At 57.0% G+C, this 15,627-nt stretch overlaps 1 protein-coding gene across 6 annotated transcripts in view; it reads left to right on the forward strand.

The window, feature by feature from the left end:
• The first annotated feature begins 3,780 nt into the window (after positions 1–3,780).
• The window catches only part of SPEG (striated muscle enriched protein kinase), a 55,704-nt gene continuing 43,857 nt past the window's right edge, over positions 3,781–15,627 (forward strand). The window contains exons 1-5 of one of the 6 annotated variants that reach the window (XM_032857288.1): positions 10,918–11,006; positions 12,034–12,076; positions 12,988–13,017; positions 13,568–13,657; positions 13,741–14,077. In XM_032857288.1, the coding sequence (XP_032713179.1) occupies positions 10,974–11,006; positions 12,034–12,076; positions 12,988–13,017; positions 13,568–13,657; positions 13,741–14,077 (533 nt within the window). In that variant the 5' untranslated portion in view covers positions 10,918–10,973. Of the gene's footprint in view, positions 4,337–10,917; positions 11,007–12,033; positions 12,077–12,987; positions 13,018–13,567; positions 13,658–13,740; positions 14,078–15,627 lie in introns of those variants that run through there. The other 5 variants (XM_032857293.1, XM_032857292.1, XM_032857285.1 and 2 more) reach the window with 5 other exon arrangements.

A 15,627-nucleotide genomic window follows, 5' to 3' on the forward strand; every position in this document is an offset into this window, starting at 1 on the left:
ATTTACTGACCTTTCACCATGTGCCAGGTGCACAGTGCCTCATTGTGACTGGCAGGAAACTCCCCGCAGCCCAGAGAGGTGAGGGGAACTGCCAAGGTCTCACAGCATTACTTGTGGCCGAGGAGAACCAGGTCCCAGGCTCCTTGGCCTCTGGAGTCCAGATCTCTTTCCATGACACCATAGGCTTGTGATCGCGAGGCAGGGCTGACTGGCAGCACACACCCAGCCCAGCGCCAGGTCGCAGGGCACTATGGGGCCCATTCTGAGGGACAGATGAGCGCCTTGCAGCCAGCTGCCCTGGGTGGCAGGCCTGGCCAGAGTCTGAGGGTCAAAGCTAGTGCAGGCTCCTCCAGGAGAGGGCACCAGCGATTCACAGGGCCGGTGCCCTCCCTACCCAGGCCCACACACCCCAGAGCACACATCAGTGGATGCCCCCATTCCAGAAACTCAGCCAGGAGATACACAAGCCATGTTCCTGGCCCTGTGCCAGGCCCTTTTAAATAGTTAATATTCATTTTAATATTTAATATAATAATTTAAAGCCATCACAACAACCTAAGTCAGATCATGTAATTCCTCCGCTCACAATCCTCTCAGATGACTTCCGGTTTTCACATGGAACAAAAGTGCCATGGCCTACAAGATGCTAGGCTTTCTGACCCCTGCTACCCACCTGACCTCATGTCTCTACCCTCCCCACTGCTCCCTCCAGCCCCACTGGCACCCTGGTTCTTGTCGGAGCCTGCCGGGCTCATTCCCCGCTCTGCCTGAAGCAGTCCGGTCCAGACATCTGCACCATTTGCTTCCTCAGTCCTTTAAGATGGGCTCAGTCATTCCCAACGAGGCTCCAGCCATCCTATTAGAAAGGGCAAGCTCCGTCACTCTCCCATCTCCCTTCCCCTGCTCTGTTTTTCCCACAGGGACAGGAATCCTTGTCTGTTTTGCTCACTGCTCTATCCCTACTGCCTAGAACGGTACCGGGCACAAAGGAGGAACTCAAAAATGTTTGTGAAATGAATGAAAACACCCTGAGTCGAGCTACCTCATTTTATAGATGAAGAGATTGAAGCTGAAGGATGCTCAGTGACTCGCTCAAGACCACACGGTTCGTGTATTCAACCGACCAGCCCACCAACCAACCAACCAAGATTTACCGACCACCCACCGCATGCATTCTGAGCAATTTTGTTGAGGTCCAGTGCTAGATGGCTTTGGGTTATTGTTTTTATTTTTTTTAAGATTTTATTTATTTATTTGACAGACAGAGATCTCAAGTAGGCAGAGCAGCAGGCAGAGAATGAGGAGGAGGCAGGCTCCCCGCTGAGGGGCTCGATCCTGGGGCTTGGTCCCAGCACCCTGGGATCATGACCTGAGCTGAAGGCAGAGGCTTTAACCCACTGAGCCACCCAGGTGCCCTGGGTTATTGTTTTTTGTTTTTGTTTTTGTTTTTGTTTTTTTTTAAGATAGTTTTGGAGCGTCTGAGTGGCTCAGTCTGTTGGGTGTCAGACTCTTAGTTTTGGCTCAGGTTATGATCTCAGGGTCCTGGGATGGAGCCCTGCCTCAGATTCTATGCTCAGCAGAGAGTCTGCTTGAAGATTCTCACTTTTTGGCTCTCCCTGACTCATGCACACACACGCTCTCTCTGTAAATAAAGAAATAAATCTTTTAAAATTTTTTAAAAAATAAAATAGTCTCTTCCTTTGTTCTTGATGTTCCATCTGCTTGTGAAGACTTCCCCCGCGTTTTTACCTTTTAGAATTACATTCAAGCATAAGACTTCAGTTTATCCTCAGTGGTTGCCCAGGGTGTGATCGACCATAAAGGGGATGTTCAGGGAAATATTTAGGGTGATGTTCTGTATGGTCTTGAGGTAGAAGATGCACAATTTCTCTGCATTTGTCAAAACCCGAAGAACTGAACAGCACAAAGAGTAGGTTTAAATGCATTCAAACAACACAGAAATTTCATTCCTCAAGGCTTTTAATCCCCGTGGATGTAATTCAGTGCTTCAACGGTCTCTTCGGTACCCTCCGCATTCACACACACAAGCACACTTGAACTTCAGTCTCCGCGAGTGAGGGTGGGGATGAGGTGACATTGTGAGGCCCTTTCTCCATCTCAGAATGACTCAGGGCTCCTCCCTTGGCTCCTCTCTGCCTTCCCAGGCTTCACCCCTTCGGGCTCAAGGTCAGGTGTAGGTCTCTCACCTGAACTTTTGTCTAACTTTTTAAATTTTGCAACAACTATAGATTCACGTGGAGTTATAAGAAATAATACAGACAGCTTTCCCCAGTCCGTGGCACATTCTTGTGTAACTACAGTACCATATCACAACCAGGAAATTGCCATGAGTCCACCCACCTTCCTGAGATTTTACCACTTTTACATGCACTCGTGTGTGTGTGTGTGTGTGTGTGTGTGTATAATTCTATCTGTGCATTTTACCACATACACAGATTCATGTGACCCCCACCAGTCCGGGTATGGAATGGCTCCATCACAAGTCTCACTTGGACAGGGGCGCTTGGGTGGCTCAGTGGGTTAAAGCCTCTGCCTTCAGCTCAGGTCATGATCTCAAGGTCCTGGGATCGAGCCCTGCATTGGGCTCTCTGCTGAGCAGGGAGCCTGCCTCTCCTCCTCACTCTCTGCCTATCTCTCTGCCTGCTTGTGATCTCTGTTTGTCAAATGAGTCTCACTTGAACTTTTATTCTATTTTTGTTTTTTTTTTGTTTGTTTGTTTCTAAGTAGGCTCTGGGCCCATTGCAGAGTCCAAAGTGGGGCTTTAACTCATGACCCTGAGATCAGGACCTGAGCTGAGGTCAAGAGTCAGACGCTTAACCCAATGAGCCACCCAGGCGTCCCTCGCTTGAAATTCTAAAAGCAGCAATGTCCTACCTTGATATTTGTCGAGGTGCAACCCGTTGAAGCACCACACTGCAACCGGCCTCCAACTGCCCCATCATCTCCAGTTCACCCCCTGCACCATGGTTCCAAAGGGGGATCCTTCTAAAACACAGCTCTGACTACGTTAGCCTGCAGCTTAACACCCTCCAGCAGCACCCACTGCCATCAGACCTTAGCGAGCCAAACGACCACCTCCACTCACCCCACCCCTCCTGCAGGTCAATCCCTCCAAACTCCTCTGACTCTAGAACTTGTCATCTACTTTCATCACGCTCTGATTTAGATCATGCTGTTCCTCCGCCTGGAATGCCCTTCCCACCCTTCTCTGTCTGTTGCAACCTTCGTCCAACTATCCAATTCTACAGATGAGAACTTGGAGGTTGAGAGACATTTGATGTCACCCACCACATAAGGGCAGGACCATCTGGGAGCCTCAATCCACCCAACTCCCTGCTCCTAGGCTCACAGTTCACCAGGCTGGCGTGGAGGCTGGGGAGGCCACTGGTCCTTCTTCCCAGCTATCTGCTCACCTCCACTTGGGCCTGCTTCCCCAACTGCCTCTCAGACATGTCATCCAGCACCTCCTGTCCCTCTCCTCCAGCTAGGAATCAGAAGCCTAAGGACTGGGTGGCAGGGCGATGGGATAAAGCCCAAGGGTAACCTGACTCCAGACTCCTGAGTGGGCTGGGGGCCAGGTCACCCTAGGGGATAGGACCTGGACTAAGTGCTCAGGGACCCCGTTGGAGCAGGGGGTTGGAGATAGGGGCTCCTGGAGAGTGGGAAGAAGCCGAGGAGTCCAAGTCCCCTCCTCTGCTGCCCCCTCCCTCCACTGCTCACTCGCAACCCGAGCCGGGGGGCCTAAAAATAGCCCCCGAGGCGCAACCGCCGCCCTGGTGACCTTCTGGGTAACACAGGCCGAAGGCGGGCGGGCAGCAGGAAGGCAGGGCGCCGGCCCCCCAAGACTCATCTCCCAGGGCACCATTCCCACCGCGGGTGCCCCCGTGGCCGGCAGGTTCCAGAAACCCACCCCCTCCAGCCCAGCTCACAGAGGCCATGCAGAAAGCCCGGGGCACGCGAGGCGGGGACGCGGGCACGAGGGCACCCCCCAGCCCCGGGGTGCCTCCCAAGCGAGCCAAGGTGGGGGCCGGCGGAGGGGCGGTGGCCGGGGCTCCCGCCTTCCTGCGGCCCCTGAAGGACGCGGCGGTGTTGGCGGGCAGCGACGTGCGGCTGCGGGTGGCGGTGAGCGGGACGCCCCAGCCCAGCCTCAGCTGGTTCCGGGACGGGCAGCCCTTACCCCCGCCGACCCCTGAGCCCAGCTGCCTATGGCTGCGGAGCTGCGGGGCGCGGGACGCCGGAGTGTACAGCTGCAGGGCCCAGAATGAGCGGGGCCAGGCCTCCTGTGAGGCTGTTCTCACGGTGCTGGAGGTTGGAGGTAATGGGGAGGTGGGGGGAGGGGAGGGGAGGGCGGCGAGTCTGGTGGGCTGGGGTGCTCAGAGCCGGGACCAGGGCTGCAGGAGCCACGTGGGGAGGTCGCTGGTTCATCCAGCTCTTCCCAGGAGCTCTGGCTTCTGGCCCCGCAGACCCAGAAGTGCCAATCAAGAGGAAAGTGTGTGTTTGGGGGGGCAGGGAGGGGTGTCAAAGTAGAGAGGCTCCCCACAGGAAGGTCAGAGGTCAAGGGTCAGCATTTGGTAAGCAAATACCTGAGCCCCCACTAAGGCCTCTCTGGAATTCCGAAGTGAAAGGCCTCCTCATTTCCCTGTAGGGAGAGAAAATCCTCTGGAGAAAATTGTCTTTATCAGCTCGGGTAACCTAGAATTGAGACACCTCATGGGGCTGCACACGTCTGAAAGAGGGGCGATCTCCCCAGGCCCCACTGCGATGTTGAGGGGTGGGTCTGAGCTCTGCTGGGGCGTGTGGGTGTGATCTGCGCCAGGCTGGTTGGAAGAAGCCAGTGGGTAGACGAGTATGAAGAGGGTACAGAGCCCCAGGAGGAGGACCTAGGCCTGGGGGCTCCCCAGTGTGTATGAGAATCCACATGCTTGAGGGCTTGAGAATCCATAAGAAGCCTGTGTGTGTGCATGTGTGTGGGGGGTGTGCATGTGTGCGCATGTATGTGTGTGCACCTGTGCAGGCTGTGGAAAGGCCTGGTGATACACACAGTTGAGGGATGAGGGTTTGCGGAGTATGGTATGAAAACCAATGGGCCATGTCTGCCTGAGTTTCAGAGGGCAGGAAAGGGGGATGCTCAGGCTGGTGCTTGGGACCCTCCCCATGTCGGGGTACAGTGCTAGGCTCATGTGTGAAGATCTGAGGCAGAAGAGAGGAGACCAAGACTGGGCCTGGTACTGAAGGTCCTGCTGGGGCTGGTATGGGACTCAGGCCCCCCGGGGAGATTCCCCCAGGGGCAGATTCTCCTTGGGTCAGTATCTGCATTTCCTTTTTAATTTTCTTAGCCCCTGAGCCGGCCAGTTGTTCCGTAGGCCTCAGACAGAGCCTTGGGCTGACTGAGTCTTGAGAAGCAGAATTCTGGGGGAGTAGGCTATGGCTGACAAAGAGCTTGGGGATCACTGAGTGTGTCCCAGGCGTTTTCAAGAGGGAGTTCTCACTCCAGCTAGGTGGCGTTGGTGGGGGTACATCCTTGGGGGTTGAGTCTGAGAAGGCACAAGGAGGAAAGACCTCTGCAGCTGGAGGGGAAAGGAGGGGCAGAGAAGCAGAATGTCAGGAGATGCAGCAGGGGCTCAGCCTCTGTGTGTCAGCACCTCTGCTCTCTCCCTCACCCCACCCTCCTACCATCTTCAGCGCTGCTTCCTCAGAATCCCTGTGGCCAAGCCTGGGGCAGAGAGAGTCAAGGTTGGCTTTTCTTGATCGGCTTTGTACTTGGCCAGGTACAGGCCATCCCAGCCTGGAGTCGGGGAAGGGACCCATCTTTGCAGGGCTGTGAGCTGAGGAAGGATCAGACTCCTTGGGGATCTTAGCTCTTGTCCTCTCAGGCCAAAGAGAAATGAAAACAGAACATTAATCAAATCAAAGGATATGATAGATTGGTGAGAATACAGTCTAGGTGAGAGAAATTTCATTTTATAAAAATAAAAAAAAAAATTTCATTTATTTATTTTTTTAAGATTTGATTTATTTGAGAGCGAGTACAAGCAGCGGGGGGAGGGGTAGAGGGACAAGTAGGCTCCCGCTGATCAGGGAGCTCAGTGCAGGCCTTGATCCCAGGATCTCGAGCTGAGTTGAAGGCAGACACTTAACTGCTTAGCCCACTGATCCTTGACCCAACTGAGCTACCCAGGGGCCCCGTGGAGAGAGATATTAGGGAAGGATAAGGAAGCCCTGAGGAGTGCCATGTTTGTCTCGACTTGAAATGACCACAGAGAACCGCAGCTCCAAACGCGTCCTTTCATAGGTGAGGACACTGTGGTCCAAAACGGAGGAAGATCTGCCAGAAGACATATTGCTGGTTATGGCCACCCCAGAATTAAGAACCTATCCCTTCTGGTTTCCACCCTACTCAAGGAATTCTGGAGGGAGGAGAGAGAAAAAGAAAAGGAGGGGAGCTGTCCATTGTATGGCCAGTAGCCCAGGCCTTCTTTCTGGGAGGAGAGCCCCCTAACCTGCTAGGGTCCCCAAAAGTAAGGAGAGTGACAGGAGGCTGGACCCCCTCCCCCCTCGAGCAGGGTTGTGTTTTCCTGCAAGATGTGTTTTCTCCATCCCTCTGTAAGCTGGGTAGCATGGTTAGCAGGGCTGAATGCCACTGGGCCTATCCAGACAGAGGCCAAAAAAGGCAGTCTCCAGGCTACTTTGCAGTAATAGCATGTTTGAGAGGCGTGGGCTGAGGAAAGGACCCTGGGTGTCATGAGGACTGGATCTGGGGCCCTTTGACAGTCATGTTAATACAACAAGAGGATTGTGCTACAGCAAGTCACATTTGAGAACTTTTTCTCAAATGGTGAAATCTTTGCCCCAAGACCAGTCTTAGAATTATTGCTAATTGGTAATAATTCTTAGCTTATGAATATAACTACATGCTACTGTGTGGCTAGTGACACACCATCACATCTTCTGATATATCATTTAAGTCCCACAGCACCCCTGGGGAAGCTGGTACAGAGGATTAAATGGCAATTCTTGTGGTACAGAGAGAAGGTGGCTGAGCGGGGATGGAAGGAGGTCTGTCCTACTGCAAAGAACTATGCACTTAACTACTACGACCCTCCCACATATTTTGGGGAGGGCAGGGCTTTGCTTTGGTGATGGTGGGGACTGACTGTGTGAGCCTGGGTTCCTCCTCCTCCTATTGCCCCTCCCCCTCAACCAGTACCTGCCCAGTTCTGGGTCTTGGTCAGGGGCAGTTGGACAGGCAGCTGAGCATTGCTCAGACTTACTCATGGAACACTTTCTCAGTTGGGATCCACAGCAGGAGAACTTCAGGGATCTCGAGGAAACCCAGCCAGGCCCTGGCTGCAGAAGGAGGCAGTTTCCTGGCTGGGATTGCTGTCTGGCTCGGTGATGCTAAGGTTCCTGGCACTCCTGAAGCCTGAGATGTTCGCTCAAGGATGGAGGGATATCAACCTGACTTGAGGAGGGCGGGGCCTTGAGAAGACAGGTGGGCTGCCGGCTGGAGAATCTGGAGGATGCGACACAGGAGGGTGGGACTTGGGGTGTAGAAATGAGGAAAGCATAGGAATAGTGAAGACAGCAGATTGGCAGGCTACCTGGAGAATCCTTAATGTGGGTACAGCACCCCATCTCATTTCATTATTTAATCTTCTAAGCCCAGATTACTGTAGTGATGGTTATGCATAGGAGAAAATGGGAGTCCCAAGAGGGAATTTACCTGAGGTCACATGGCTAATGGGGTGACAGAGCCAGAACTGTAGGGGTTCAGGTCCACGTTGCCTGTCCTCAGAAAGAGAAGCATGGGAAGACTAAGGCAAGGATTTTTCATCATGAACCATCCTTCTCCCACCCATATCCCCAAAGCCATCTCCTGGCCCCGTCTCCAAGGTAGGCGGGCATTCATCTCCTTCAGAACATCAGACTCCCACCTGTGCGGGCTGAGGAGCTGCAGGCAAATCAAGTGACCAGAGCAAGTGTCACTCTCAACACTTGGGACATGTGTGGCTGGGGGGTGGTTTAAAGGACAGGCGGTAAAGAGGAGAGGGCACAGCCGAGAGAACGGGCAAGCTGACAGTGCTTGCCTCGTGAGCTGAATGTTTCATAGTCTTCTGGAAGACTCTGGTTTCAATCGGAAGGGCCAAAGGTCAACAGGTAGGCATGAACCATGCTGGGGATTTGAGGCCATGAAGAGGAGAGGAAAGTTTAAAGACAGGGAGAAAGGGCTTCTTCAGGCAAGGAAAAGGTGGGGGTATGCACCAGAGCCTGTGCTGAGGGATATTCTGCAGTTACTTTTTTCCACCAGACCTTGGTATGTCTGGATGAAAAGCCGGGAGGAAAATTAGTATGGAATTGGGGTGGGTAGGGAGAGTGTTGCCATCCATTCAGGCCCAGCCCTCATTAGGGAGGGGAGGAGGAGCCAGAGTGGGAGCAGTGGACAGGAGCAGAGAAGCCCCCAAGTAGCCAAAGCCCACGCAGGAGAACTTTTCTGAAGCCAGGGCAAGCTCTCCCAGGAAGATCCTGAGTGGCACTCGAGATGGCCACTTCTCCAGCTATTTCCTAGAAAAGGCTCTGGGTCAGGACGGAGGAGGGAGGACGGCTGGATGAATGAGCTGTTCCAGGAAGATTTACTCTCCCTATCCCTGCCGCCCACAGCTCTGCCGCTCCCTCCTCCTTTATCTAGTGCCTACTGTGGGCCTGTCACTGCTCTAGGTGCTGGGGCTACATGGGGCAGGGGGATCCCTCAAGTTCCTGTCCTCCTAGAGATCACATCCTAGTGAGGGGAGATAGACAACATGGAATAAACATGATAAGTAAGTAAAAATGTTACTGTGTGTCAGAAATGCAGAGCAAGATAAGCAAAAATGGGGAAGGGAGAAATTGGACTCTTCAGGCAAGAAAGAGAGGATGCAAAGAGAAGGGGAGTGGGTTCACCTGGCTCAGAGGAAGGTCTGTGTGAGAGATCAGGCCTGGCATGATGAGATAGGTTTTTTCTGGAAGGGTAAAGGCTGGCGGTGCAGAAATTGGGTGTCTGGGTTTGGGGAAATAGCAGAGAGGCACAGCTGTCCAGCCACAGAAGGGAAAAGATGGCAATCTAGGGCCAACTGGGGGTGGCCCACCCTGCAAGCATGCCCCAGGCCAGCCCAGTGGGGGTGAGCGGTGCAGACCCAGAGCAGGAACACAGAATCCCACAGGCCTGTCCTCAGCCCAGCTGTCCCGTCACTCACGCCCGCTGCCCATTGGTTATTTTTGCTATGGAATGTGCCAGCCCCTCGGATTCTCCTGGGGAACAGGGGCTCAAGTTACCCCCTCTCCTCACTCAGCTCCCCCATCTGTGAGTGGGTGTATTGGGGGGTGGGCAGGGAGAGCGCCTGAGGGTGTCCAGAGTCCTCTGGCTGGAACCGATATGGACACACACGTGTCCGCTCTCAGTGCTCGTCCCGAGTCATGTGTCTATATGTGTGACATCTGCCTTTGGGGGTCCGGGAAACAGGACCACCCTGTATGCACCCAGAATGTATAAGATATGCCTTTAAACTTAAAAAAGGGGGGGTCCATAAACTCACATAACTTCAGATGACAAGTAAAATCTGCTAACAGTGAGTGGCACTGCTTGTGTATGCTGGGATGAGGACTTGGATGGAGAGGACAGTTGGGAGACACAGAACCTGTGTGGCTTTGGCTAAGTGCTAGGCTGTCTCTGAGCCTTAGTTACTTGTCAGTTAAATGGAGGCAGTTCAGTGTTCATAAGAGGTTGCTGTGAATGAGGGAACATTTTTTAAAAAATTTATTTATTTGACAGAGAGAGAGAGAGAGCACAGACAGGCAGAGAGGCAGTCAGAGGGGGAGGGGAAGCAGGCTCCCCTCCCCGCATAGAGCCTGATGTGGGACTCAATCTCAGGACCCTGAGATCATGACCTGAGCCGAAGGCAGCCGCCCAACCGACTGAGCCACCCAGGAGCCCCTGGGGGAACAGTTTTAATGTGCCTGGCACTCAGTAAATGCTTAAGAAACTTAGTTATAATGATTGTTGGGGGGGGAGGGGAGAATTGAGTTTCGGGTTGCAAAGTGCGCATGGTGGTTGGGTGCAGAACGGGAGGACGACAAATAGAGTTTGGTGAGTATACACACCCATGGGTGAGAAGGTGGGTCATATTTGTGGCTAGTAGGAGAATCTCTGGGCACCTTAGCTGGCGTGTGTGTGTTTGTGTGTGTGTGTGAGAGAGAGAGAGAGAGAGAGAGAGACAGGGGGCAAGGACAGAGGACCTACCATCGAGAAACTCCAGGGCCCTCTCTGGCTCTCCTGAGGAGCCTGGGGGTTTTCATAGTCTCAGTTGCTTTCAGCACGGAGCTCCCTCCCATCAGGGCCCTTGTCCCGTTTGTGACCTAGGCGCCCCCACCCGGCGCCGTGGCCCTTCGGCGTGTTCCGGCCGCCACGAGTTCGGTACTGCCTGGCACAGGGTAGTGTGCGCATGTTTGTGGAGTGAGAGATGCGGCTGACCTTCCAGAGCGGCCCCGCGGGGAGCGAGTGGGGGTGGCGTGGAGGCCGCGTCAGGCTGCCAATGAGAGGGTGGCCCGAACTCTCATAGGGACCGCTGCACCCCCTTCTGTGCCTCAGTTTCCCCATGTGCCCAGGGCCCAGGAGGCAGGTGCGGGGTGGGGATACCCGGAGGCAGGTGAGCGCCGCCCCGGGGGTCGCAGAGGAACAGGCCAGGGGAGGGGCGCCAGGTGGGGTGCAGGCCGGCGGGGGAAGGGCGGGCTCTAGGCGCCGCCGCCGCCGCCGCCGCCGTCTTCCCCCCCGCCCGGGCTCCCGCGGCCCCGCGGCTCCTTCCGCCACCGGCGCCGGCTCCCGCCCGCTCCCCTGCTCGCCCCCGGCCCCGCCTCCGACTCCGCCCCGCCCCCGCCCGTCCCCTCCTCGCCCGGCCGCCGGCGCGGCCCCCTCCCCCGCCATGAAGAAGCTGTGGGTGAAGAAGCGTTTCCAGGTGAGGGCTCCGGGGGCGGGCGGCGCCGGGAGGGGGCGGGAAGGGCTGGGCGCCCCAAGGGAGGGCGGGTCACCGCGGCCGGGCCCCGGGGAAGGGGCGCCAGGGCCGCGCCCGCCCCACCCAGCGGCGGAGGGGCAGCCGCCGGGCGCGCTCTGGGGGGCTCCCAGGCCAGTGTGCCGAGGGCGGCGGCCCCTCCCCGCACGGAAGGGCAGACCACCCCCCGCAGCCAGGCCCCGTCGTCCGCAATCCCCCGCGACCCCTCGGGGAGGTCCCCGCCGCAGCTTCGGCGTGGGGTATCCACTGGCTTCTTTGCCACCTGGTCTCCCCTCTCCTCCGTCCAACCCCGGCCCCCCGACCCGGCTTTCCCCAGCCCCCCAGTCTGGAGCCTTCCATCTTCCCGAGCTCCTGGAAGCCACGCACAGGGATTGAGCTCAGTAAATTCCCGGAGCCCTGCCCTGTTCTCCGCGTACCCAGGCCTCCTTTCTGCATTCGTGAGGCTCTGGCCCTTGTTGGACCTTGCCCTCTGGTCCCCCATCACCCTTCCTGCCCGATTGACACCTATTTCAGGTATCTGTCCTCCCCATCTGCCCCTCCCCCAGCAGGAATCTGTGTCCTCATCCCTCCATCTCCCAGTCATCCGAGCACCCCCCCCACCCCCATCTCTTCCTTCACGGCAGTCAGCCTGCTATCTTGTCTCCTAGCTTCTATCTCTGGGGTGTCCCTCAGGTCCCCGGTCCTGTGAGCCTCTGTCAGACTCCCAGCATTTGCCCCAAAGCTTTGCTGTCCTCTCTTCTTCCTTCTCGGCTCCTCCCCAGAGCCAAGCTGGGTAGCCTGGAGCTCCTGCTAGGAGGGTTGAAAAGCAGGGAAGAGTTGACACATTCCCTGCAGGGAAAGCTGTGCATTACCTTCCTCCTCCTCTCCAAGCCCCTGGAATGAATGTCTGTTTAATATCGAGTTTGGATGGGAGGTGAGGGACAGCAGGAGTGAGCCTTCCTCTCAACAACTCATTCTGGCTTTTCTCTTTCAGAAAACCGGCCACTCCCGCCGGGCCTTTGGCCGACTCACCCATGGTGCGTGGACCACAGGCTACCTGCTCTAGCCCATGCCCACGCCTTCTCTTGGTCCATGTCTCTTCATGCCTCTTGCCCAGGCCCTAAAGACAGACTATGAGATGTGGGCCCCCCCAGTACACATCCATACTCACTCAAGGAGGTGCCCTGTACACTGTAGCTGTGGGGTGAGGGAGTCAAGGGGGGGATGTCACTAGCACACCCCACCATGGGCCTTGACTTAGGGTGCTCCATCTGTGGGACCAAGTGGAGATGAGCTCACTGCCATGCTTTGGAATCCAGCACATGGCTCCTGCTTGTCATGGCACTCATAGAGAAACGGAGGCACAGAACCTGCTAGGAAAGAGGCCAAAGAAACTTTGCGTAGCCTAATCACTGGGCACTTTTGAGGCCCATTCAGCAGTAGAAGAAAAGGATTAGGAAGAGGGTACCTGTCCCATCATGAGGCAGAACAGTTTGGGGGTTTGGTTTGCAAAGAAGGGTCAAAGCACAGTGCAAATATTTTAAGAGAGGGTGGGCCTGACCCCTAATGGGTGGCCTGGGTCTGCAAGTGGCCTGACCACAAGCAGACGTGTGTGTGTGTGTGTGTGTGTGTGTGTGTAAGTGTGGCACGTGGCCAGGGGCAGCAGTGAGAGTGCCAAGGATATAGAATGGCTAGGGTAGTTGGAATTACCAGCCAAAGCATGTGTGCTCCCCAGCTGGGCACAGTGGGAGCCTGCAGGCTGTCAGGACTGGAGATGCTCTGCCCATTCCAGGTGTCTCCCTTCCCCTGCCCCATCCCCACAGGGCATTTCTGGGCACTGGGTACCCTCATGCCCCCTTTGTCCTGTCTACCCACCATGCCCTGCCCCACAAACGCTCTGATAACAGTCTGTCCATGTCTCTCTCCTGCTGCTCCTATGGAAGCGAAGTTTTCCGCTCCTGCAGAAAGCAAAGTTACGGTAGGAAACTGGCTCTGGCCCTAGCCCTCCACTCCCCCCACCTCCCTGCCCGACCCCGGCCTCTCCTCACCCTGCCTCAGCTGCGCCCTGATGCATTCCTGCTGGTTCGGGGTGGAGGACGGGCCGGCCCTGCAGTTGGCCCAGTGCCCTGACAGTACGACTCTGAGGTGACTCCCTTTTGTTCCTGGGGTACTGGAACCCAAAATTTAGAGCCTTGGAACCTAGGATCTTGTTATTTGGGGGCTGCACAGGAACCTACACTATCACTGACGGGCAAGGATGGGGAGGGCTGAGACTCTGGTAATCTAGTAAGTGGCTGGGAGGCAGGGGTGAGTCGCCAGGGACCCCTAGGTGAAGCCATGGGACTGGCCTGAGTAACCCCAGCTGGGCCGGGGGACGAGGGGGGTAAAAGAGGGGGGAAGAGAGGTGTGGCAGCCCCCGCTAGTGGTGGTAAGATGGAGCCTGCTGCGGGGGAGGCAGGAGGAGACACAGGGAAGAGTTGGAGTCGGAGGGAGGAGGGCCCTGCCCACACAGACCCCTTCTTCTCCAGACTCGGAGACGGGCGAGGATGACATCAGCGATGTGCAGGGGACCCAGCGCCTGGAGCTTCGGGATGACGGGGACTTCAGCACCCCCACAGGTGAGCTCTCTGGGCTGCTCCAAAAGCAGGCAGGCGGGCTTCCCCCGGGAGGTGCCTGGGCTTCACCCTGCTCCTCTCTCTAGGGGGCTCCGACACCCTGGTGGGCACCTCCCTGGACACACCCCCGACCTCCGTGACAGGCACCTCAGAGGAGCAAGTGAGCTGGTGGGGCAGCGGGCAGACGGTCTTGGAGCAGGAAGCGGGCAGCAGGGGTGGCACCCGCCGCCCCCCGGGCAGCCCAAGGCAAGCACAGGCAACCGGGGCCGGGCCACGGCACCTGGGGGTGGAGCCGCTGGTGCGGGCGTCTCGAGCTAATCTGGTGGGCGCAAGCTGGGGGTCAGAGGATAGCCTTTCGGTGGCCAGTGACCTGTATGGCAGCGCATTCAGTCTGTACAGAGGACGGGCGCTCTCCGTTCACGTGTAAGTAACGGCCTTCCCCGGGCCCGCGCTCTTCCACATCACCGCGCCATCCCGCACTGCCCCTCACCGCTCCCTCGGCCTCCACCCCTCTCTCCCCTGCACCATCCGTCCCTCTGTCCCTCTGTGCACTTCACCGCCCCTGCTGCCACCCTGGCCCTGGCTACCTACTCTGTCCTCCCACACCGCAGCCTCCCTCCTCCTGTGCTGTCACCACCCACAGCCTCCTGCTCCCACCTGTCCTGGCTCCCTGTGCCATCGCCATGGTATTGTGGACCCCTCTGTCCCTTCCTCATCCTCTCCAAGATCTCCACTTTCCCAGGGGCCCTCTCCCACCTCACCCATTCAGGCTCCAGTTGTCCCAGGATCCCCCCCCCCCACCCCGCCACCACCACTAGGGCCCCCTCTGTGCCTGCTGTCTCAGCAGCTGCTGCCTTTTCTTCTCTCTGCACATTCCTGATCCCATGTGGGCCTTTTTCTGGGAGGAACGGAACCTTTCCGCAAGGCAGCTCCCGAGAGAGCAGGAGAGCAAGGGAGCAAGAGCGCGGCCGGGAGAGAGAAGAGAGTGAGGTGGTCAGGGAGTAGCTGGGGCCAGGGGCCTGGGCAAGCAGGAGCACGTGGGCTGTGTGGGAGGCAGGGGCGGGCAGGGAGGGCTGGAGTCAGGGGGCTGGCGTGGAGGCAGAGAGCTGCGAGTGATGCAGGCAGGGAGCATGTGAGGGCCTGGTGGGAAATGCCTGTGCAGGGGCGGGGTTGGGGGGGTGAAGATTGTCCTGGCAGGGGGTGGCAAGGAGCAGGAGCTGGAGGTGTTGGAGTAAGGTGTTGGAGCCATTTTTGGAGATTTGGGGGCTGGCAGATACAGGAAGAAGTGCTATAGTAGAAGAGGGGAGTGGCTGATGATGGAGGTATTGGGGGACATTTGGGGAGCTGAGAGGGACCTAACTTGTGGTGGGTATGGGTGTGTGGGGGAGGGACCATCATAGAAGGAAGGAGCCTTGAGGGGCAGGGCAGGGAGGCTGTTTGGGAGGTGGTTGCGGGGGCTAGTGGTAGGCAAGGGAGAGGTCTGGGGCAGGGGAGGCTCCCTGGCTTTATCTGGTTCGCAGGAACCAGGCACTCCTGTGCCCTGGACTGGCCTTTTCCTTCCCTGCTTTCCTTTGCCAGGCCTCAGCCTGAGCCTGGAGTTGCTATGGCAACTTCTGAGGAACCCATTTCCTTAGTGATGTCTGTGGTACAGAGGCTGGCCCAGGGCTCGGAACTGCTGGCAAGAGGCCTCCGCTGCTGTCCCCAATTTCCCTCGGATTTCTCTAGGAGCCTCATCCAGTTCCCAGAGGCCATTCCTCGGGGACTCTGCTGTCCTTCCACCAGAGTAGACTCTGCCTCCCCTCAGGTGGCTGGCTGAGGTTCTGTTCCCTCAGGGCACTGTGGATTGCCACCCTACCCCTCACCCCTCTCCCCCCAGTCAGCGGTGGGGCCTGCAGGGGCCGGGTGTACGCACGTAATCCGAAATGGCCTTCCACTCAGGCACCCCTAGAACTTCTGCTGTGGCCAGTACCCTA

This window comes from Lontra canadensis, unplaced genomic scaffold (assembly GCF_010015895.1).
Source record: "Lontra canadensis isolate GAN:19392208 unplaced genomic scaffold, GSC_riverotter_1.0 scaffold13, whole genome shotgun sequence".
NCBI classification, from domain to species: Eukaryota; Metazoa; Chordata; class Mammalia; order Carnivora; family Mustelidae; genus Lontra; species Lontra canadensis.